The sequence below is a fragment of the Pseudopodoces humilis genome, chromosome 4 (assembly GCF_049639895.1).
Source record: "Pseudopodoces humilis isolate 2021_Gansu_Grassland_sample_001 chromosome 4, ASM4963989v1, whole genome shotgun sequence".
NCBI lineage: Eukaryota > Metazoa > Chordata > Aves > Passeriformes > Paridae > Pseudopodoces > Pseudopodoces humilis.
Genome location: NC_142203.1, coordinates 14,837,756 through 14,863,196, shown reverse-complemented (window position 1 = coordinate 14,863,196; position 25,441 = coordinate 14,837,756). Strand labels below are relative to the sequence as shown.

The 25,441-nt window shown below is 37.0% G+C and overlaps 1 protein-coding gene across 1 annotated transcript in view; it reads right to left on the bottom strand.

The window, feature by feature from the left end:
- Window positions 1-25,441, bottom strand: part of ADGRV1 (adhesion G protein-coupled receptor V1) — a 254,889-nt gene that overhangs the window by 45,046 nt on the left and 184,402 nt on the right. Inside the window, exon 86 of the mRNA XM_088054108.1 lies at window positions 7,573-7,730. Coding sequence (XP_087910234.1) covers window positions 7,573-7,730 — 158 coding nt within the window. The remainder of the gene's footprint in view (window positions 1-7,572; window positions 7,731-25,441) is intronic.

The window sequence follows — 25,441 nt, the reverse complement described above, 5'->3', positions numbered from 1 at the left end:
TTCCCTTTCCTTCCCTTCCTTCCTTCCTTCCTTCCTTCCTTCCTTCCTTCCGACACTTCCTTCCGACACTTCCTTCCGACACTTCCTTCCGACACTTCCTTCCTTCCTTCCTTCCTTCCTTCCTTCCTTCCTTCCTTCCTTCCTTCCTTCCTTCCTTCCTTCCTTCCTTCCTTCCTTCCTTCCTTCCTTCCTTCCTTCCTTCCTTCCTTCCTTCCTTCCTTCCTTCCTTCCTTCCTTCCTTCCTTCCTTCCTTCCGACACTTCCTTCCTTCCTTCCGACACTTCCTTCCTTCCTTCCGACACTTCCTTCCTTCCTTCCTTCCTTCCGACACTTCCTTCCGACACTTCCTTCCGACACTTCCTTCCGACACTTCCTTCCTTCCTTCCTTCCTTCCTTCCTTCCTTCCTTCCTTCCTTCCTTCCTTCCTTCCTTCCTTCCTTCCTTCCTTCCTTCCTTCCTTCCTTCCGACACTTCCTTCCTTCCTTCCTTCCTTCCTTCCTTCCTTCCTTCCTTCCTTCCTTCCTTCCTTCCTTCCTTCCTTCCTTCCTTCCTTCCTTCCGACACTTCCTTCCTTCCTTCCTTCCTTCCTTCCTTCCGACACTTCCTTCCTTCCTTCCTTCCTTCCTTCCTTCCTTCCTTCCTTCCTTCCTTCCTTCCTTCCTTCCTTCCTTCCTTCCTTCCTTCCTTCCTTCCTTCCTTCCTTCCTTCCTTCCTTCCTTCCGACACTTCCTTCCTTCCGACACTTCCTTCCTTCCTTCCTTCCTTCCTTCCTTCCTTCCTTCCTTCCTTCCTTCCTTCCTTCCTTCCGACACTTCCTTCCTTCCTTCCTTCCTTCCTTCCTTCCTTCCTTCCGACACTTCCTTCCTTCCGCCACTTCCTTCCTTCCTTCCTTCCTTCCTTCCTTCCTTCCTTCCTTCCTTCCTTCCTTCCTTCCTTCCTTCCTTCCTTCCTTCTGACACTTCCTACCGACACTTCCTTCCTTCCGCCACTTCCTTCTGCCACTTCCTTCCGCCACTTCCTTCCTTCCTTCCTTCCTTCCGCCACTTCCTTCCGCCACTTCCTTCCGCCACTTCCTTCCGCCACTTCCTTCCTTCCTTCCTGGCTCCCTCCCTCCCTCCCTCCCTCCCTCCCTCCCTCCCTTCCTTTCCCTGCCTGCCTTCCCTGATACTAGAGAGAACAAGTCCAAGCAATGAAAAATGTAAAATCAAATACAAATTAAGAAAACTGGAAATTATTACATAACTTTAGTGCTTTGAAGTATATTGCAGAATGTGGCTTTGCAGAAAATATCTATATGATTTAACTGGAAAATAAAGGATGGACTATGTTTTCTTAATGTATCAAAATGTCTGTATTCTCACCACTGTGTTGGTCCATATTATTCATTTTTCATTCTTTTTTTTCTGTTTTTTTTTATAAGTAAGAAGTTCCCTAATAAAATAATAAAGCTTTAATTATCTTCTGAGTTTAGCTATAAATATTTACTATGTGTCTTCTCCTTAGGCAGTTAAGCTGCAAATGATAATGCAGCTTTAATTAGTTTTAGCACTTCTTAGCTAAACATGAAGATCTACTGCGAAACCTGAAAGATCTTTATAAACTTTTTTTCCCAGATGACTGCAGAGAGTGTGTTGCTTCACAGAATTTCAACAATTTTTAGGAGACCTAAATTAGTAAAATATTTACAGGCTATTGCTTAAGAAGTCATCATTTAAACTTAGCAATGTAAATATAAAAATGACAGAATAACATTTTTTTTTCAAAGAAGGTTGAATAACAGTGTTCCAAATCCTGCTGGCTCTGTTTTCAATTGATTTTGATAGCTGCAGTAAAAAAAAAAAAAAAGAGTTTGGTAGCAAGATTTTGTGGCCAAAATAAAAAATAACAAACCAAACAAAACAGATTTCTCTCATGAGGTTCAAAGAAGAAAATACTACCACCAAGAACATGGAATCAATGAATCGTAACAAAACCACTGACTCCTGACTGGAAATGTTAGATGTGCAGAATTTAACAGGATCAGATACTGAAGACCAGAAAGCTGGTAGCTCCACATCCATGAGATCGAAATGGAAAAAAATGTTTATTGGCTGTTTGTAGAAAAAGGAAGTAAAAAACATGTCAAAATATATTTTTTGTTAATTTATATTTTTTGATCTGTTGATCCTTGTGGCAAAGAAAATTTTGAAATTAAAGGATACTTTATACAAGAAAAGCACATGTCCCATCAAGCATAACAAATACATCACTGCTTCAAAATCATAAAAGACTAGCCTCTCTAACCTTTGCACTAAATCTCAAGGTTTTGACAAACTTTCACATACATATTTAAGATACCTTGTATTATAAGAAAATGAAAAGCGGGGCACTTTACCATAGCTTATGCTATTACTGTTATGCAGGGAACATGGCAAATCCCAGAAAAGTACCAAAATCAAAAGAATAAAGAAAAATATGAGCCTACTTACTTCCACATAAGAAAATTATTTAGAGGCACAGTTGTAAAATATTGAATGAGTGCTAAATTGGAAACTGTGCAATCACAGCTCATATATGGGAGTTTGCTTCTGCAAATTTCTTCAAATGAAAACAGCTAATTTGGACATGTGAAGCACGGTGCAAGCAATCTACATTATACAAGTGAAGATGCACTTGTTATTACCTTATTCAGATCATAGGTTTTTATTTCAGTTTCTAATTATGCTTGTGCATTTTGTCCTAATAGTATTTGTAAAAAATCTTGAAGGCAAGGACTTATTTTTCTCCTAATTACAAAAAAGAAAAGCTACTGAAGCACTATTAAGACTAGCATATTATATCAATTGTGTGTGACGAATACTGTGAATACTGTCCATAACTCTTAGTTCAGAAGTAGCCAACATCTGGTTCTTGATTTCTAGATGCATGTTGCCATTTCATGATGAAAGCATTCCTGCAATTTTTTTGGTTCTCTTGGATACATAATATTTGTCTTATGATTAGAGATAAAGACTTTAGCATCTATCTTACAGGTTAGGGAAGACATGCAACTACATGTTTAGATATATATTCTCACTTGGAATCAAAACTCTGTCCTCAGCATCATTTCCTGAGCACAGAAGCATGTTTGGAATGTCCTGCACTTGCATTTTGTGGGTTTATTTGTTTCTTGAGAACATCAGATAGTAGTAGGTGTAGGCAGACTATTCAGCATGCTGTGTTGTGAATAGGAATTGCATACTGCTAACATAATAAATATTTTTGGAGACTGGAACTAGATGATCTTTAAGGTCTCTTCTAAGCCAAACCATTCTATGATTCCATATTAAAGAAATTTATATGAAGGAAGATGAAAACAGGTAGTTAAAATTTTATAACTAAATATCCAAGGCATTATTCATGAAGTTCTATTTTGGCAACATGAAGTTTTAATCTTTACATTAATTCTGCCACTTTTACAATTATGATATCTGATTCAGGTAAGTTGTACTGCATATGGCATGAAAAATATAAATATGCCAGCTCAAGATTCATTCAATAAATGAAGCTCATCTCTTTACAATTATCTGGGGAAAAAAATCAAGTTGTTCTGTTACATTTTTAAAACTGTGAAATTATGAAAGGTTAGCAGACAAAATAAAACCATTTATATTATTATTAATAAAACCATTTCTGTTACTATTCATTTTGTGTATTTTTATGTTAGGACCAGTCACTAGTGGGTTTTCACAGGGCTCCATCCACAGCCCTGTGCTCTTCAACATCTTCATAAATGACTTGGACACAGGTCTGGAAGAGATACTGAGCAAGTTCACAGATGATAAAAAGTGGGAGGAGCTGTTGAATCCCTCAGAAGCAGGGAGGCCCTGCAGAGAGACCTCAGCAAATTACAGCACTGAGCAATCACCAACCATATGAAGTTCAGCAAGGAAAAGTGCCGGATTCTGCACCTGGGATGGGGCAACCCTGCATGTATGGACAGCCTGGGGAATGAGATGCTGGAAAGCAGCTCCATGGAAAGGGACCTGGGGGTCCTGGAGAGTGACAAGTTGAACAGGAGCCAGCAGTGCCCTGGCAGCAAGGAGGGCCAGTTGTGTCCTAGGATGAAAACTTAAATATTAATTAACCCAAAGGCTGTTTATCCAATGAATGCTTCTGACTTGGCTCCTGTCAAGGCTAAATTTTGAGAAGGTAGTTTCTATATATAGGAGGACAGCCAGCCAACAGAACATGTTTGCTGAAAGGCTGGCAAACAGAACAAGTACAAAGTGAAGATTCTTTTTAAGCAAATTCAATGCCTATCTCTGAATGATTACACTAGAGGTAGAGTAAGCTACCTCTTAGCTTTCACAGTTTTTTCAACCTTTCACACTTCTCTAATCAACATTCACTTTTGAGAAGGAAGAACCGACTGCTCCAAGAGATAACTAATTCTTGACTCTCCCACTGCCCTTTCTTGAGCCTCTTACTGTTGAGGAAAATTCCCTTAGTGAAGTAAACTATAACAAATCACCATGTAAACCAACATGACCAGTAACAGAGCAATTCTGGAACAGTAAAAAAGAGCATGAGAGAGCAAACTCACATATTTAGTGCTCCAGACAGGGTAATGAGAAATGTGCATATTGCTCAAATTAAATTTGGCAAGACCTATTTACTTGTGTTTATTCTACACTAAAACCTTGTTTTAATCATATTCTTTTACAGTGATGGCCTAGTCACAATTAAAGAGTATAAATACTTTCTGAGAAGATCACAGACCACACTGCCAAAGGAATTGACACCAATTACTAAAAGCAGATTTTTGCTGGGCTAGCAGTCTTTCAGCTATGGCATCTTCCTGAAACTACCAGAATAGGGTATGAGAGATGAGAATTTACTTTAGCGCACCCAGGACAAATCCAGAGGACTAGGAAGAATATATGTATGGCAGAATAGAAGGTACAATTAAAAATGGGCATCTGTGTATAATGACAAGCAAAAACCCCTCCAATTATACATTCTAGTTTTCCAAGAAAATATTTATCTGCAAACAGATTGCCTTTGCAGCTACCAAATGTTTTCTTTTAGTCATGTATGGTAAAACTCAACATTGTTATTCTGCTCTTGGGAAAGGAAAAATACACAGGAATCTCCTTTAGTGTGGGTAGCAACAAACTCTGCTCCTAGGACAGAAAAAAATAGTAAAACTTGCTACAACCTAAGTTTAGCAAGATGTTTCACAGAATTTACAGAATTTGTTCTAATAGCTGTTGTAGAATAATATGGTGTCCTTCTATAATGGAGTGACTATTAGAAGAAAAGGGAAGAGCAACTGATGTCATCTATCTTGAATTCTCCAAGGCCTTTGGCACAGATAAACTTTTGCTTGGTGGCTCCACCTTCCCTCTGGTTTTGAATGAAACAGACAGAAACCCTGACATATTCATTGCCATAAGAAAACAGAAAAAATGATGTATGTCTGTGCAACCTAAGGAGGCAACATTGCCAAAAGACCTTCCTAACACATAGCGTCTTGTACGCCAGAATTTGGTGCAGGTATAATCCAAGACCTCCTCCATGTTTCAAAAGTAAGATATCATCATGAAACGGATAGCAGACAAATTTACTAATGTGAAAAATATTGTTTCCCACAGCAGCCATTTACATGGCTACAGTAACAGGAGCAGCTCCCAGGAATTTTGTATGAAGATAGTCAGCTGAGTGAGCATCAAGATTCAAGATTTATATGATACTAGGCCTTACCACTGCAAACTGCCTTTGACTGAGTCTTTTAAGCACAATATACCCAGAAGACATTAAAAACTGTGTAAATATACTACCACCACCTTTAATTTCAGAAGACAAATATTCAGTCAAAGAAGTCAGAGACCTTTAGTCAACAGTTATGTGTTATGTAGTTATAGGCAATGTTACAAACTACAGAAATCACCATATTTTCTCTCTAGAAGCTTAAATCATAAACATAGCTGTATGGAGACGCCTTATACAATTACAGCCACCATAAATTGCAGGAGACAGCCCTTTTTACTTTCTAAAGCAGCCTCTTTCCAACCTGATCTCACCCTCACTGTACAGGGTATTTCATTTGTGTTTACAAAAGCTCTTTGGTAGCAAAATAGCAGTTTTCTTTGCAGGAACACAAGTAGTAAAAGTTACAATTGGCTTTAAAAATAAAGAAAATAAGGAAGAAGGGATCTTACTGAACTCTTCTCTTCCTGTTATTTTTTTTCTTCTTTTTATCTGAGACTTTGGCATTCTCCACCCTATTTTCTAGATTCTACTGAAGAAAAGAAACACCCTGAATCCTATCCTAAATCAAAGATTTGTTTAAATCCAACTATTTAATCTATTTATGTCATGCAGTTATGATTTCTATTAGTACTTTCTGCTATTTTGCATGACAATTTTATTTATGGTATTATTTCAGTATTCAGTTTGCTTTTTTCCTTTAGTTTAACTGCTCTGAGATAAGTCTTAAACCTCAACATATTATTAAGGAATGTCTTTAGTGATACCCAAACAAAGTTAATTATAAATAAGTTAACTGAAAGACTGACAAAAGGAGCCACCTCTGTGCATTTATATCAGAGAAAAATTAAAGAGTGCAACTAAGGTCTTGAATATCATCAGACCTTATCTAAATTCATACAGATCTTAGCCAAGCTAACATTGTGTCATTAAAAAGGACAGAAATATTTGCAGAAATGTCCAGATTATAAATACTTAATATTTACTATTATTTTCTCAAGAAAGGAATATATCTCTATAACCAAAATATCAAAAAATGATTTGCACTACGTTACAAAACTCATTTTCTTTTTACAAAATACTGTGAAGACAAGACAAATATTCCAAGCTTCCCACAGAGTATCCTATTATTATTACAGTATTGGTCTAAACTGCTGCAGCTTTATTTTGGGAACATTGTTGTAGTTGAAATTGTTCTGACGGAGGAGGCCGACTGAAACTTCCTGTTTTGCACAAGACAGATCTTTTCTTTCAAGCACGTTTCAGTTGCAAGTAGCATAGGAAATATCAAAACAGAGCCATTAACTCCAAATTGCCCAGCACGCAAAGCACCTTGTGCAGGCTTTACAGCCACCAAATACACTGCAAAACACAGGGACCAAAGCTGTGCTCATCACCTGGGGTCCAGCAGAGGGTATAGCCTGCGTCCACAGGTGATCATGCTCTGCAAGCAGGCAATCATTGCACCTGAGCAGCCACAGCCCTCCCTGGGAGAGAATGTTCAGTACCCCCAGCCAAAGTCCAGCATGGGGACACAGTGCTCCAACAGCGCTTTGTTTTCTCTTTTGCTAGACTAAACTTAGTCACAAAGCCAGTGATATTAATTTCTTTTTCTAAGTTTTACATACTTTTATCCCCCTCAGACCGTTAAGCATCTGCAAAGCTTTGATCATCAAAGTACTTTCACAGACTTCAAAGGGAAATTATCAGGCTTAATCTTGAACTAAGTGTATAGGTATCTACTGAACCATGGTTTCAGGTGGGGTTCTCTGAACTGGCGAGAAGAGTCCATACCGTTCAAAAGCACAGTTTGTTTGCATAGGGGTACCCAGCAAATCATACCTGCTGCATTTGTTCTTCCTCTGAAAATATCGTCATATGCCTTCCATTGAGGAGTCACCTGGTAGGCGTGGATGAACACCACAAAAACCACCACCAGGCACATTAATGGCACCAGAGCAGCAGTAAAGAGAGCAGCATAGGCATTTGGAATGAAACACCTGATGGGAAAAAAAATGGAAAAATATGCTGTTAATAAGCTTAAGAGACACCTTGAAAGGCTGTAATTATAATACAGATAGAAAATATTGTCATAAACAAATATTTTTGAAAAAGGATGTGCTTCGCAAACCACAAATTCTTTAACTCTGTTCCCAGAGTAACCTTGATACGTTCCTTTGTGCTCTGTTGGTTCTTATCTCATCATCATATCTTAAGAAGGATAGCTTTTGCTCTTACAGTATGCACGTTATATTTAGCCTAACCAATATTGGAAAAAATTTAAACTTGCAATGAAAAAAATTATATTTTAACAAACTATATGCTGCTATATTCATTTAAAATGATCATTCTTAGCCACCAGTTTCTAAGAGGACATAATGCAATTTTTTGCACTTAGTTCCTGAAAGCACAAATTAAATTTTGAAAAATATATTTTTTATATAAATAACCGAGTCCTAAAGACAACATAACTATTCCTTCTCATGTTGTTGGAAATAACATGCCATTTGCTTAGAGAAGCCAAATGCACACTCCATCCTCCTTCCTCCCTCCCAATTGTTTAATCTTTCCTTGCCCTTTTAAATTTATTTAAATTATAATTATTTTTTAAGATGTGTCCGGAACATGAATTATCCCTGAAAGAGCCAAATTATGCATATATGATGATGAAGAAAATGGAGATGATAGTTATAGAGATCTTTCAGGGGTATGAGAGACCAGGGTTTTCTGTGCTCTCCCTGGAGACCAGTATGTGCTTTACAGACACTGACCTACCCTAGAGATGACGCACAAGAGAGCAGCCCAAGGGACGGCGTGGGAGTCAGCATGTCTAGAGATTATGTGGTCACTGCAATCCCTATTAAGAGGGTGTAACTTACCCAGCCATTCTGTTTCTCAGGTCAGCTCATCTAAGCTTAGCACAGTTGTTGATGTATGTCTGGGAGAGGCCTAGGTACAAGTTTCACTGACATACCTGGTTGGATAAACCTGGGTTTGCTTAGGTGTACTTTCATACACTGCCAGTAAGTCAAGATTGCATCCCATGTTGTCTCTTTCAGAACAGCATACTAAGTGAATCCCAAAAAATAATGTCCAGTATGGATGCTAAATCTGAACCAGAGTGCCTGTAGCTTTTACAGGCTACACAGAGCTCGATCCTGCCTGAGAGCTAGCCTGAGAAATTCATAGGAGGATTTCAAAACAATCCTCAGAGACAGAAAACAACTGCCAGGTGCTGTTTGTCTGTCCTCTTGTTTTCTTTGCAGAAGAAAGTCAGGAGGTGGTGTACACCACTGACCAATGATGGTGATGTAGCAGTTAACTAACCAGTAAGAGTTTCTTTTCTGTATTTTCCACAAACGAATCTATAAAACAAAGCTAAAGCAATAAACTAGGGAATTCTCCTGTTCTGACTCCTTGAGAGTCTGTGTCGCCTCTACCCAGCCGTTCCTAATTAGAGCGACAGTCCAGCTCTTCCACAGCTCTCTGCAGAATGCAGAGGCTCAGTCAGTCACCAAGCTTAGATATCATCTGATAACATAACTGAACAAGTAAGCATCAGGGAAAGTAGGAACTCTGCAATGCAATTCAGAGTGTTTGTTCCTTTCCTCATAGAAGAGACACTTCAGTCTTTTGGGGGCCTTCACTGGACTTTGTACTGTCTGTCCATGTCCCTTTTGTACTGAGAAGGCCAGAATTAGACCCAGTACTCCAGGTGTGACTTCATGAGTGCTGAGCAGAGGGCAAGGATCACCTCCCCTTGACCTGCTCTGAACATGGTTGATATGGGATGCAACATCCCATTTTATCTTTCTAATTTTTGCTGTTTCTTAGGTATGAAAATTATTTTTGTTCCCCAAATGCATTCTTGAGGTGGCACAATTAGCACTAAGAAATGATATCAGATTACCACCTATGCTGATTTTAATGATTATACTGAAGGCAAGAATCTTAGCGCAAGAATAGTCTTCTATAAAATCATATTTATGTTCTGAAATCGGTATATTTTTCGTCTTGATGCAGTTTTGTATTTCAAAGACAATATATATATTAAAAAACTATCAGAGTTTCTCGAAACTTTACTGCGAACACTGCTTTATACTCAGTTAACAAAAGCTGTATAAAAATGAAAACCTACAGAGATGGATCACTTTTACAAATACCCTTAGGTACTTGCTCTAAAAAATACACTTTAAAGTTATGTAAAGAAATACACAAAGCCATATTAATCTTCACAGCTTACTTTGGATTTTTTTCTTGAAGCAATGGTGTGCAAGTTACTGATAACCACATCATCCTGTAAGATTTATTCATATATAGTAATGTGATTATATATGTTGGCAGATTTATTTTATTATGGAAATCATATGGGATAAAATTATAGGGACCAACTGCAATTATTTATTAAACTTAATACTGGGGACATATCTAGCATTCCATTACCCTGACACATTTGTTGTACAGAACTACTGTGTGTTATATACCTAGCACTGGATAGGAATGTTAAAAAATACCCCAAAGTATCAGCTAAGCTGATGTTTCAGAACACAGCCACTCTGCTTTAAAAGGTCTAGAAAGACTGAGGCTTATTTGTCTGAAGATGAGCGTTATTTCCTGCAGTATAGCCTTCCAACAAGTTCCTTTTTTCTTTTTATTTTTTTAAAGGCCCTATATTTTTGTAAGCTTTTTGTTTTGTTTGTTTTGATTTTGTGTGACAGCAAAAATACCAACTAATCAACCAACCAACCAAAAAAAATCTATCCATTGATATACTGATTTCTGCAAGAGAGAGAAATAAACCAAACCAAACCAAACCAACAAAACTAACCAAACAAACTAATAAACAATAAAATACACCAAAACCCAAAATTGTTAGCTTCTTCAGAGGTTCTCTGTAATTTTATTACAAAGATTCTGTGACTTCCTAGTAACACTGCCTTTTATCAAAATGTGGTTTTTTTCTCTCACACTTTTGAGAATTTTTGCTCACAGCCTAGGTCTTCCTAGCATCAAAATGACAGCTGTTTAGCTTTTGTCCCAAGCTGCCACGAGTCTTGCCCTTCTTGACTATTATCTGACTGGAGGATCCAGCTTTGGTTCTGTGCTGACTGCTTTGTTTTGACCATTGACTTTGTTGATGTCTAATTTTGTTCTGATTGCTATAAATTTCTCTGTTTACTTTGTGCGAGGAATTAAAGAATGCAATTGCATGTTTCAAAACACTATCCTCATGCGAAAAGTCATCACAACAGGAACTTGAGATAAGCACCTTTTTATGGAAAGCTGATAACAGAAACTGATGGAACATTTAACTAGCCGCCATAATTGCTTGTATTTTCAGTATATCAATTATTGTAATTTTTTTGTGTTTTCATTGGCAGGAGTTTGTTGGGAGACCAAACATTAGTAAGATTATATAAGAAAAACCACTTAATATATTGTTAGTTTGATTTTTGTTGAGTTTGGTTTTTTTACTGAAAAAATAAATGGTGTGGGAAAAGCTTTTACTTTTATCTTATGGATGTATTATTTTATTTCAACCAATTGAGAATTAGAAAATTCAACCAAATCTAGCATGGGAGTTGGTACAAGAGTCTATGCATATTGGAATCATGCAAACGTATTAATTTTCCAAGTTCTGCCCCAGAAGGCTTTTTTTATCATGACTTGGCAAAATTTTTCAGAAACATCAGAAATACTAATAATAATAACCTAAATGATCTTAAAAAAACAAAAGAAAATATTACATGGGAAATTATTGAGTCCCTCTTCAGGGACAATTAGAATGATGGGCAGCCATGGACGGAAAATGGGTCATGAATGAAGTCCAGAAAAGCCTTTTACCAGCTGTCAAGACCTGTAACTGTTTTTGAAAATACTTATATTCTCACATTAATATGCCAGATCTACTGTTAAGTTTCCTAGCATGTGTCCTAAGAGAATATTTTAACCTCACTTCACTTCTTTTATCTGTTCCAATCAGTGCAGTAACTATAGTACACTGTGGACCACACAAGATTCCAACTCGTGGGTGTAATTTCCTGCAGCATATTGAGAAGGGAATGTAATGAGAGCACTTTGGCCACTGAAAATAAAATGAAGAAATAAAAACAGTAGAAGGAAAAAAAAAAAAAAAGATATAAACTAAATCTGAAAGGGAATTAACTTCACTTATGACCTCACCAATAGTAGCCAGAGCTTTTGTTTTGTGTCAAAACTAAATCACAACAGAGCTTTAATCTGTCTTATGGATAACTGAGTACGTTTGTCTGAAAGGCGTTTTATATAAGAACCTTTTTTATATGAGAACTTTTTTGTATTTTGTGTGAGAACTTTGTGTGCTAAAACTTGATTTCTCATCGTGTGTATAATTATCCAGTGGGACAAGAATGCAGGTCCCTACCAAGTCAGAACATTCTGTAATTGTCATTACTTACAAAATTCCTCCAACTATATGTTGATGTGGTTGAGAAAGAACTCTATTTTGAAGCCTTAAAGTACATGAAGATTCATCCTCAACAAACCCAGACACACTTGTTCCAGTGTGCAAAGGTAATAAATTGTGCTGCAAGACATGGTCATCCCCTGGAGTCTTGACTGACTGAGAAAATACACATTGTAACACTAGACGTGTATTTGTTTGGGATACCCCTGCATGGAATTTAAAAATCAACACTTGCTGTGTAATTCTGTGGCTAATTTCAAGCCCCAAATGTATTTGATAGACACCTGAACTTGAAAGACAGGCCACTATAGTGCATCACTTGGATTAGTTTAGGGATATTCTGATGGAAAGTGATGAAGCCTAACTCCTCATGCTGCTCTAAGGTGCAGGATAGTGGTCCCATCTATTTGCTCAAACTTGTCTTTCACTGTTCATCAGCAGGAAGGACATAACAGGAACTTAGTTCTTCTGAACAAAGCTGAGAATGGATCAGTAATACACATGCCCAGATATGGTGCAGCGAAAGACATGTTTCAGGTTTAAGGTAATTTTGGTGCACACAGCACCAGTAGGTCCTTGGAAATAATGTGTGGCAGGCACATGCCTTCAGTAATGACTAGATGTGAGTTAGAGATATTAAAAGGCAGTTCTAGCAAGTGTCAAAAATGGCTTTACAAAGTCAGTTTGTATTAGATATGTTCTGTTAAAGGAACAAGGGGTACATAAAATGTTAAATCTTACTGAAATAGTGCATTCATTATTACCATTCACAATGCAATGTCATCAATTGAAAAAGTCTGAGCCAAAGTGAAAGACATGGCTAATCAGACATCAGAACTTTTCCAATTGCTCTAAGATTGGCTTCAGGAAATTAGCCCCAATACCTGGTTAAAGTTCATATTGTAATCTTTTGGTGCTGCGGCTACAGAGAATTGAGTTGATGATTGCGACTGGATTTGTATATTTAATTATTGGAATAGCTGTTGTACATTTTATGATTACAGGCATTATTACTTCTGTTGTTTCTGTCTTTTCTCCTTTGTCTTTTCTATGTATGTATCACCCCCGTGGATAACCCATGAACTGAGGAAAAGTCCCTGGAAGACAGTATTTGAGTCATGGGGTGGCATGAAGGCTTAAAGAATGCAGTCACCTATCTCAAGATAATGTCCCCATAATATAAGCCACCATAATGGAATTTGAGATAAGCACAAACAGAAAACAGAAAGACATTAACCCCAGGCCTAATGGGCCTAAGGTGAAGATTTGGAATTAGTACAGGCAAAATTCTGATGATTGTGGGGACTTAAAGCTTATCTGGACAAAAAATGCACACAGTGAAAAACTGTGAGAAAGGATGCACATGTCAGCCAAATTTGTGGAAACTGCATCTATGCCCCATGGATACCCTGGACTTGGGCTGCATAAAAGTGGTACCTCCAGGTAAGCAGCAGGGAGACCACCACCACAGAAGACCAGGAGGTAGAAGGACCAGCGGGATGCTGCAGGAATCCATGTGGTGAATATATCTTTTTATCTTCTGCTTAATCTCTCACACTATTTCTTCCCTCCCTATCCCCAACCCCCTACCTTCCTGGTCATTTTTTGTTGGTTTTTTTTTTTTTCCTCTCTACCTCACATTTACTGTTAAATTAAATCTGTACTACTGACTTCAGTGTATGGTCTCATTTACTTCTTAATTTGGGCAGAAGCATCTCTTATAATCAGATCATAACACATTGACACTAAGATATTTCCACTGGTTGTTTCTCCTTCTACTCCTATCTAAACTCATTAAATTTCATCATCTTCAAGACTTCCCCTTGAATTCTCCCAGTCTCCTATTTCATGCATGATGTCACTTTAAACAGTATTTTATTTCCATCTCAAATTTTTCTAACATAACAGAACAGAACATAAAGCACATTTTCAAAAGCTCTGTGTATGTCTGTATATGTGAAAGGTCTGTTCTATGAAAGAGGCTAAAAATAAATTTAGAAATAATTGTCTTTAGTATGCTTCTCCTCCAATGTATAATTCCATACTAGTATGTAAAGTTTTGTTACTCATTTTACAACTGGAAAAAAACCCACAATATTGAAACTAATCAGCTATTTTTCTTTCAATATGAATCAATAAGACATTTAATTTACATATTTTTTTTCAGGCCTAGAATGATGCCTAGAAATAGCTTTAATATATACAATAATTTTCTCATTGATGACTACTGCAGATGTTCATTTAATTGAAATTGATACTTTCAAATACAACAAACATGGAAAGATTAGGGGAAATTAAGAGATCAAAAAAAATTAAATTTCTTTTTCTTTGGAAAAAAAATGTAACTTCAGAAAATCACATACATTTAAATATATACACTGATAAAAATTCCCTCACTTATTGTCCAGACAATAATTTTTACTTTGATTTTCCTTTTTTTTTCCCACCTCAAATCTATTGATCTATTGAATCTATCTATTCTTCTCAAGGGGGTGAAGCATGTTATCTGACACTTCAATTGTTTTTTGTAAAGTCTCCTGTGATCTCTTAAAACATCACACTTCCTAAAATCTGGAGAAGTATTTCAGCTACATATGATATGGAAGGCCATTTTTTTTTTTCCCCTAATATTTTTAAAGGAAACACAAGAAACAACTGACAACATGTATACTAGAACTACTGTTAGCAGAATTACATAATTAAATTATAGAATTTAATAAAATTAAAGTAATTAATAATTAATAGAGGAAAACAAATAAATAACAAGCAACATTGCGAAGGAAATAACAACTGTTAAAAAATGGAAGGACTGACGTCCTTTGTTGCCTTCTGAGCAACAAAGTTTTAAAATGGTAAAATTTTGAAATTGCTCAGTGGGGTAAAAACAGTTTCATTGCATTATTGCATTGTCTTGGATTCCAAGGACAATCTCTTTCAATTGTATCTAGAAGCTATAAAAGACTAAATTTGACAAAAAATTGCAAGCATCCTTATCTATCAAACATCTGATGTTCTGAGACACTGAGCTTTACAGCAAAGCATTCTGCAGCAAAAGAAGAAAAATATACATTTATTCTAAAATGGCACTCAGGAAAACAATGAGTTTAACAACTGTTTGAAACCAAGTCAGTGGTAGACAAACCTTCCAAGGAGATAAACATACTGGCTCTTCCAATGTCAAAGCCTATTCAACCTGATGAATTAACCTGATCAGATTATGGAATTCCACTCTTCTTTCTTTTATGTTGCAACAGTTACCCTTTTCCATAAATACATTAAACAACAATATAACAACAGATTCACAGAAACCCACAATGGTTTGCATTGGAAGGCATCTTAAAGTTCATCTTGTTCCAGCTGTGCTGCCATGGGCAGGGAGACCTTCCACTGGACCAGGTTGCTCCATGCCCCATCCACCCTGGTTCTGAACATTTCCAGAGGTGGAGCATCCACAGCTACTCTGTGAAACCTGTTCCAGTCCCTTAACATCCTCACAGGAAATATTTTCTTCCTAATAACTATTCTAATTCTCTCCTATTTTCCAGGGAAAGAAATATGCTTTTGTTGTATGTGTGGGATTTTTTTGGTTTTGTTTGTTTGGGGTTTTTGGGTTGGTTTTTATTTGGTTGTTTTTTTGTTTTGGTTTGGTTTTGGTGTTTTGTTTTGGGTATTTTTATTTCTCTAGGGTATTTGCTGTTTGGCTGGTTTTTTGAGTTTCTTTTTGTTTGTTTTTCTTAAGAGAAAAGCTTATGTTTCTATGAGGTGATGTGGCGAAAACCATATGGAAAGGGCATGCTAAGCTTATTATGGGTAACATTTGAGGTGGTAGTCATTAGTTCCTGAAAAAATTCAAGCCACATTAGTAAAATTTCTGTTTCGATAGTAGGCAGGATTGTAGAGATTTCTGCATTATAAAAAAATCACAGTGCTGAAGGCACACAAGTTTAAACTTGTAATCTTCAGTCAGCTTCAGTTTTCTATACACATTAATAAGGGTTCATGCAAGACCCTGGAAACAGACTTCACACTCTCTCAAATTAGTGAGACTGAGTTGAAGAGTGTGGCCCAATTTGGTATGTTTTATGGCTACCTTGGAGGATGGAAGGTGATCCAGCATTTATTTGGAGGATTTTATGAGCTTTACAACACAAATAGGAGCTACATGTGTAACAATGCCACCTTGCTACCTTCCATTGCGGCAAGCACTGGCCTGTGGTACAACTGTGGAATAGTTTAAAACAATGGAGAATTTAAAAAAACTTTTGAAGTGCCACCAGAAATGACATGCTGTCCTTGCAAGCCTTTTACTAAAGGAAATTCTACTGTGGCTGAGAACTAGAAAGCTTTGCTCTCCATAAAAAACTTCTCTCCATATTATACTCTACATCACTAGTGCCTAATCACTGTCTAGTGACAAAGAACAATAATCCTCTCCAATAAATCTGCTTCAGTGCTTCACAGCACTTACTGAGAGAGATCATTACCCAACATTAAGGTCAGGTCTTTATTTGTGCAGTATATACAGGTTATGTCTAATCTGAGCTAACATGGCTGTGGGAAACTGATATTTTCCTCGTTTGCTGCAACATTTCTTTATATACTGTAAATTAATACTATTTTCCTGTATGGTATTCTTTTAAATGGACAGACCTAGTCTGGAAATATTTTGCTATTAAGACTTTTGCCTGGATCCTTGATCACACCACTTAACTGGTGTATTTATTAAATTATGGATTACAGCATGTTTGATAGCTTTTCTTCTTAGTGCATGGCTAAGGCAGAAGGATTTTATGTGTTCTTAAGATTAAATCGCTTAACATATGGGTCCAAATTATGTCTGACTTTATTTCTATAGCACAAAATTGTTGACTCATTCTCAGTTTACCATCCACAATACACACAAGATCTTTCTGTGGAGAACTGGTAAAGAGCCAGTTATTCCACATCCTCTTTCTGCAAAGCTAATTATTCCTGGCAAGATACAATTCTTTCCACATGTTCTCACTAAAAACTGTACTATTTCTTCAGAAGAGATCTCAGATGTCAAAAACATTATGAATTTTAACCAATTTTTAATGAATTTTTTTTCCCCCAGCTTTGTGCTGTGGTAAGTTTGAGTGGAAATTCCTTTATTGCAGGCTTGTATTATATGAGATAATAAAAATAATATATTCCAGTTAATTAGTAACCAAGGCAGATGCTGAAAAATATTTAAAAGGCATTTTGAAGTAATTATTCCTTAAAACACTTAATCTAAGAATTCTGAAAACGTGAGAACAGTTAACAGTCATTTTCAATATGTCTTGGAATACAGTGTAGAATTTGAGATTACTAGTTATCTACTAATATTTCTGACTGAAGTCAGAAACAAAAAAAAAAAAATAGGAGACATGCTGAAACATTCAGCTCATGATCAAGATTTTTTTGGACAACAGACTACATCAGGCAAACTTGTTTTCATTATTTCATGGGTTTACATGTTTGGTTTATAAATGGACCTGAGACCTCTTATGCTATTTAAATTATGAAACACGAGGCAACACAAAAATGCAGAAAAGGAAAGTAATGTATAACACACTCAATACCAGTGCCCTCACCAGCTAGTTTTATTTCTGCAGAATAGAATCTGGAAATCACTACAGACTACATTAAGAATGACAGGAGTTGTAATTTTACACTGTTCCAAAGAGGTCGTACTTGGATCTACAAAGAATTGTCTATTCTGCAACACACATGAGTTAAGCATTCCACTCTAATCAGTCTTATAAACACCTCAGAAGGCATGCTGTGCCTGTGTTGTGGTTTAATCCTAGATTGCAGGTAAGGACCACTTGCTCACTCCCCCCACCTGCCCTCTCAGTGGAGAGAACTGGAAAGGAAGTGTAAACCTTGTGGGTTGAGTTAACAACTATTTAATAATGGAAAAAAAATAATGGAAAAAAATTCAGTAATACTGAATATGATGACAATGATGATGATGATGATAAAAAAGATGAAGACAAAAATAGCAATATAAACAATAATAATAATAAGAATGAGAGACAGTAACTAAACCTGGAAGAAACAAGCGATAAATTATAAAACTGTGTATCACCACTGACTAATGCCCAGCCCATTCCTGAAGAACCATCTGTCCCCTTCCAGGTCACTCTCCCTGTTTATATACTGGGTAAGATGTCCTGTTGTGTGGAATGACCCTTTGGCCAGCTTGTGCTCACTATCCTGGCAATGCTCTCTCCCAGCTTTTTGTGCAGCTCCTCACTGGCATTGAACAAAACACTGGAAAGTCTTGGGCTTAGGGTGAGAAATATGCAGCACCAGCCAAATCATCAGGGTGTTAACAGCATTATTTTCATCCTGAATACGAAACACACAGTGCTGTGTATCAGCTGCTATGAAGAAAATTACATCTGATTAGTCAAAACCATGACAGTCCTGTTTTAGCAAATTTCAAGAACACAAACTGAATAAAAAAAGATCACACTAGAGCTATGAATGCCACCAGAGGTCTTATGCATTTGTTCTGCTCTGAACACATGGGGAAAAAATATTTCTGGTATGTTTTGATTTGTTTGATTTGTGGGATTTTTCATAATGGGAAGGGACAATTACTGGGAAACTACAAGTAGGCAAGGAACTGGCAGTATACAATAGGCAAAAAGCAAAACTTGAATACTCCATGTTGTAATATATTTTGTTTGTTGGAAAACACGTGCTGAGGAGCTTAAACTTTATCAGTATTGGCAGATGGCTGTATCAGAGTAGTCTCTGGACGGATTATCTGTACTTAGCCGACTGAAAATGATCAGGATTGGGCACCTTAGAAGGGCAACTAAATGAAAATTAAAAATATACTTTCAACTTCAGGAACTAATGCCTGGTGAAAAAACCCACAAAAAATACTTAAAGCACATGTTTTACAATGAAAGATGTTAGAAAGCTCTTGTTTCTTTACTTGAAGCATTTTTTCCAATGAAACCTCTGAGGCTGAGTTCTAAGCTTTCTTTTCTGGTGAACACTTGTTAAACATTTCCTAGGCAATAGAGAGTTAAGCCTAGAATGAAGATCAGCTGAGCTTTCTTCTTTTCCACCATAGATATTTTCTCAATTTTACTCCTTTTCTCCTTTCCTTTCTCCTCTTCCTTCCTCCCTTTACCCTTCCCTTTCCTCTGCATCACCAATAACTGCAAGCTGTGCACAGGAATAGGATGGACAAACTATGCACCTGCACATATACAGAGAACTTGTCTACTATGATTTTTTAACATCTTTTTTGCTATTTATAGCCACTATCAACTAAAATATTGCACAATCCAAACTATGTAATAAAAAAATTAATCCTTCCAATGTCCAAAGATGAAAACCACATGTACAACTCCAGTCTAACAATGCAGTGTTTACTTTAACCAGTACCCAAAACTGCATTTATCAAAAACTCTATTTTCACTGCTAATATGTCTTACATCCTGCTAGTGGTTAGACAATGTCTCTCTAAAGACTGACATAAGACACAAACACAAGAATTCTAAAACAAACCATGAGCAAAGATTTTCTTTTTGTAGTTTCCTTTGAAAAGGGCAAATTGTATTCCAATACAGTAGCCACAGAGGCATCTAAAGCATTACATTTTTTCCCCTAATCCTTCAGAAAGCAACCTTTTTTGTTCAGATGTGCTCTGAGTAATAACATCATGCAAATCATAGCATTGAGTAATCATTCTGTTATTTATTTACTATATATTAAGCCTAGGCTAAAGAGGTTAAAATTTCCAACTTGCATCACAGAAAGAAAATTTAGTTGCATAAAACAATTTCTACAAGGCTTTTGAGAATGTTAGTTTAAGATCAGAATGTACAATAAAGGGATCACAGCCACCAGGAAAATACTTAGACAGTCAGGTCTCTCTGTTTCTATAGAAGCATTTGTATAAAAGTACAGCTTAAAACAACATTTTGCAACAAAATATCGGTCCAGGGTTTGCACAGTAAGTCTACTCAGGGAAGTGAAAAGGAAAAACAAGAATCTGACTTGTTGCGGGGCATCCACTAGAACAAATCTAAGGATCTATGATAAAGCATGGATCCTCTTTCCATCCAAAATTCCTAAGTCTGTTTTGCATCACTCCACTTTGGTACTTTTAAAACAGTGCCAAGGTAGAGGTTGTAAAGAGGCCATTATGGATGACTCTTGGTAGGACTGAACTCCTTCTATCCTCTACAGCCTGTCAACACTACTCAAACCCTACTTACTTTACTCTAAAGCCTCAGAGCTTTCTGGTGGATTTTCCTTTGGCAGGATGCCAGGTGCTCTCCAAGCTGCTCTATCACTCTCCTCCTCGGCAAGACAGAGAGGAAGGGTGTGACAGCAAATAAGACAAAAAAAAAACCTCATGGGTCAGAGAAATACAGTTTTATAAAGCAAAGGACAAGGTTGCATGTGGAAGAAAAAGGAAAGACTCGTGGTCTACTTCCCATCAGCAGATGATGTCCTGTTACTTCTCAGGAAGCAGAACTTGAGCATGAGTAGCAGTTACTCCAAGAAACAAACATCATAACAACAAATGTGTCCCTTTCCTCCTCCTTTCTCTTAGGTTTTGTATCTGAGCAGACAGGATCTATCATGGAATATCCCTTGGGTCAGCTTGGGTCAGCTGTCCTGGCCATGTTCCTCCTTTGATCTTGCTCACCCCCAGCCAGAAAACTCCAGCTACTACAGAAAAAAAGTCATAATAATATAATGTACTGTAGTTACGTAATAACATGCATTAAAAGGAAGGCTATGGATACCTCAATCAAAATATGACTAAAAGGCCATGGCAGCTGTACTGAAGCTGAGCAATAATGGTCAAATGCATTCTGCATTTCTCACATCTCTTTATTCATAACAAACTAAGATAATATGAATAACCTTGACAAGTTTTAGGAGGAAAAAGTGACATTTTGAGTAAATTGAACACTATAAGGCAAAGCACAGTGGTATTGTGACTCAGGATGACGCAGTATGCCCTCTTTCATGACTCAGTGCTTCAGTATGAGTACACTGAGCTAGAACCTGACTGGGGTGACTTTTCTACAGGACTGAGCAGGGAAGAATGATTTTGCATTGGTCAGCAAACACTAGAGCTGCGTCACAATACTCTAAATTACACTTGGCAGGTTAGAGAAGCTGTTCAAGCAATGGAGGCTGTTTGAAATGTGGTCTGGGCTTGTATTTTGATCAGTTTCCAATACGCAAGGGTTTCTTTAAGCAAGGTTCCTCTCAGGAAATAGATTTTGGTTTTGTATACTTAGCAACAAGACAGTAGCTAATAATAACAGGAGGGAGCTATCTGATTTACATTTGCATGAGATAACTACAAAAAATGGTCTGATAGGGAGGTGAAAGCAGCAATGGTTTATCACTGAATCAAACAGTACGTGGGAGCTTTCAAAGAGGCATGACACAGCTGACATCTCACTGACATTGCCTTGGCAGGATATGGTTGCCACAGGCTCTCTTACTTTTTTTTTTTTTAATGATTTGCAAACAAACAGCATGCTTAACCCATGTTTGTCAAATTTTATGGACTGCATCAAATTTTTAGCTGAAGTCTGATTTTCCTAATTTGAGTTTCAGAATAGTATTATAAACCAGTACAAATTCCAGATTATTTAGAAAAAAGTCTTAGAAATGCTTTTGTTACACACTGGAAATTTCCAATGAGACAATTTAAGAATTTTAAATGCTATTTATATATGTAAACACTCTTCTGAGAAATAATTTCCTAATCTGCATAAAACTCCAGACAGATGTGAGAACTGAGTCCAAAACACAAGGAATTGGATTTTAAAATCTGACTGCACTGGAATTAGAAGGTGCATGATGATTAAAGAAAAAACCTTGGTACTGTGGTGGAGTTACATTTTATGAAGAAAAAAGTTTTTCTAATATTAGTGGGTTCCAGTCCCCCGGAGTGATCTGTGTGTGTAAAACAATTCTGAAATTTAAGGTGACAGACAGAACAGTTGCAAATATTACACTTCTCTCTGCATTATTTGTAACTGAAGCTATTTAAATATCAGTTCCTGTTGCTTCTAGTCCTGAAAAGAAAAAGGTTTTTGTAATTTACACAGTGAATTTGCTAAAAATAAGTAGATTTTCTACCAGCCAGACAAGACATTTAGGAAACCTATGAAAATGTCAGGTGAAAGAAATTGAACAAAATATACCAGCATTTCAAAAGACTTCTCAGAGCTGTTTTGTTTTTTTTAACGTAAACAATGCAGTGTTCACTGAACTTCTACCATAAGCTCATGTTGGTGCTGTTACTGATAAGCAAAGAACACTAATTCAAATATATGTTCTTGCTGATAAGTGAACTACAGGCACCCCTTCCTGATACTAGCAAGAGTTTTCTTAAAACCTTGTCTCAATTCTGACCATCAAACAATGCAGCCACAAAACCTCTGTTATCAGAGGTTTTTGCAATGTGTAGAGTTATGTATATTTAGGGTTTTCATAGTGTTTCATAGGGTTTACATTTGCTGTGTAAACAGACACATCTCTCAGTACAGTGTGTTCAGGACACAGGGCAGGGTGGAAACTTGTGTTGTTTCTGCTTTGGAGGAAGTACCAGTTTGCTTTCTCATAACCAGCCTCCAACACCTACATATGTAAGCCTGCAGAGTGCAGAGGCTGCACCACACTTGTTGCAGTTTGAGTGCTCCTGGCCACAGCAGCTCTTTGCATAGGGTTTTTCCAAGGCTGTGCTTTATTAGCCACATTGTTGTGCTGCAGGAACAGACTTGGAGCTAAGCTGCTTCTTGCAGCTGTGGGTGCAGAGATGTGAAACACCCCCTGTGCAAACACAGCCTCTGCCCCAGAACACCTGTGCAGCTGGAGGTACAAGTTCACTTCTGTGTACCTTCACAAGAAGTCTTATTCTCTGTATGATATGCAGGTTCTTCATAAACACATAGCCATGATATCCTACCAGCTGTTTCCCATGTTATGCATCTTCCTCCATGGTAAGAACCACACAAATTCTGCTGTGAAAATGGTGAAAATTTCTGATTCAATTTTCCCTATTTACCTAAGAGAGAGGGTGTCAAAGAACTCAAACCAGAGGAGAAAAAGATTGTATATACCTAAAAAATCATTTTGAAACAGAAAATGAAAAGGTGAGTGCTTTCCCTGTAGCTGCATGTAAAGTATTCCAACATGACGTTACTCTTACTTTTGTTTAGTCACTTTTCCTCAAAAGGAAATAGGAGTTTTCTCTAGAATACAGAACACCATCTGCTCATGGGTCAAGTTAAGCAAATCTCAGGGGACTCATAATAGCTACCCCAAAGAATCTCGTGCAGCTGTGAAACAAGTCATACCCTTGTACAAGTACGTTTTGAAATGCCTGTAATCAAATACTACTGCCCCAAGCAGAACACAGTTAGGTTGATTGTTTTGATTCAGTGCCGCATTCGGCCTCAGTCACCTCACCAGGATGACTGGAAAATGAACAACCCAAGAAATTTCTTACTGCCCATACAATTGCTGTGGAGGTTGGTATGAAGAAAAATGAAAGTTGCATATGTGTTTGATGAATTTAAGTTAGTTCATGTCTCATGCAGATTAACTCAGAGATAGGTCCTTATGTTTTATTTCATATATAACTGCACATTAAGAAAATCATTATTTTCTTTATATTTTGCGTGTAAGTTTAAAGTGAAATGCAAAATGTTTAATAATGGTTGTCCCGGATTTTATAGACTGAAAATGTGACATTAACTCTTTGGCATTGTTTAGTTTCCTTTTAATTTCTTTTGTCTATGCAACAAAAGAGGAAAAATAATGAAGGAAAGAGGAGAAGGAGGGGAAAAATGTTAATGAAAATAATGTTAAGAAATTTAAGCTCAGAAACTGCAGAATTAGAATTGCTAGAAATTAAGTCAAGGCTTGCCCATTCTTGTTTACATTTGGGCAGACTATCCCAACAATTTCTTGAAAACCAAATCTACATCCATGGGAATTACTGCTAGAATTTTGATCCTATCATCTTTACTAACATGTTAAAATTTATTATGAGTAACACCATAATGGAGGTACCCACAGAGTAAATACCAATGAGAGAGAACATTGGGGAAAATCCAGTCCTCCATGAACAAAGGATGAAGAAATGCCAAGATGTTGTTTTGGAACAGCAAAGAACAGAATCTTCACAAGATTCAGTCTGAGTCAGTGTGTGCAGCAGTCTTGTCAATAAACCAGACCTATTGCATAATAAAGCAAAAAAACAATTTCCTTGTTGCTCTCTCTTGCTGCTATTATTGTAGAGCTAAACAGTTGGAAAAAGGGGAAAATGAGAATGTCTAAACAATGGTGTTTTTTTATAATGAGAACCCAAAAGGTCATCTGCTGTTGTTTTAGAACATGGCTTATTGTGTTTCAGTCTTCTCATTATATGATGCTCTGGAAATTTCTCTGAACTATTTTATACCTAGTTTTTAAACCTTTTTATTTTTATTTATCTTTGTCTTTTTCTTTTTTTGTCTTTTTTTTTCTTCCTAATGTGAAAATTAATACTAAGGAAACACAGTTACCAAAGAAGAAGCAGAAAGGACCCAGCATAAGCACTGCCTTAATACAGTTGAGATTTATAAGGCACTGGAAGCTCTGGAGTTCCCAAGCAGCTCATTCCAGAAGTCCCAGAAGACTTGCATCCTTAAGCATTTGACCAGAAAACTAAGCTGACAGCAAACCTGCTTGAAATCTCTTAGAGCAAGGTTCTTGCTAACGCTGCAATTTTAAAATTACATAAGGAGTTACGTGTCTGATTTCAGTTAATTATCTTGCTCCTGTTTAAACCTATGGCTTCCTCCTCATGTGTATGAATCATTACAATAGGTTTGAAACTACAGTCTATTGTTAGGCTATTTTTGGGGTTTTTTTACTGTTTAATACTTGTTACAATTTCTCCAAAGCAAGAAAATGTTTCCCTAGTACTATCTTTAAAGCCAGACACTCTTATCCTACTTTTCATATGCATTTGATACTCTTGTCATAATACTATACGAGATTCAGAAAAGTTCCTGGAGTTTCTTTGGGGCACAAAAATTCCTTCCTCTGAACCTGCTTGAAGGATCAGGTGTCACGGTCGTTAGGAGGTGCAACTTTCACTCATAACAACCTATCCTTTTAACCCTTTACCATGACAGCATGATAAATTTCATCATTCTGCAAGATTCTGAAAAAGCATGATTCTGATTTGTCAGAAATTAACCATCCCATAAT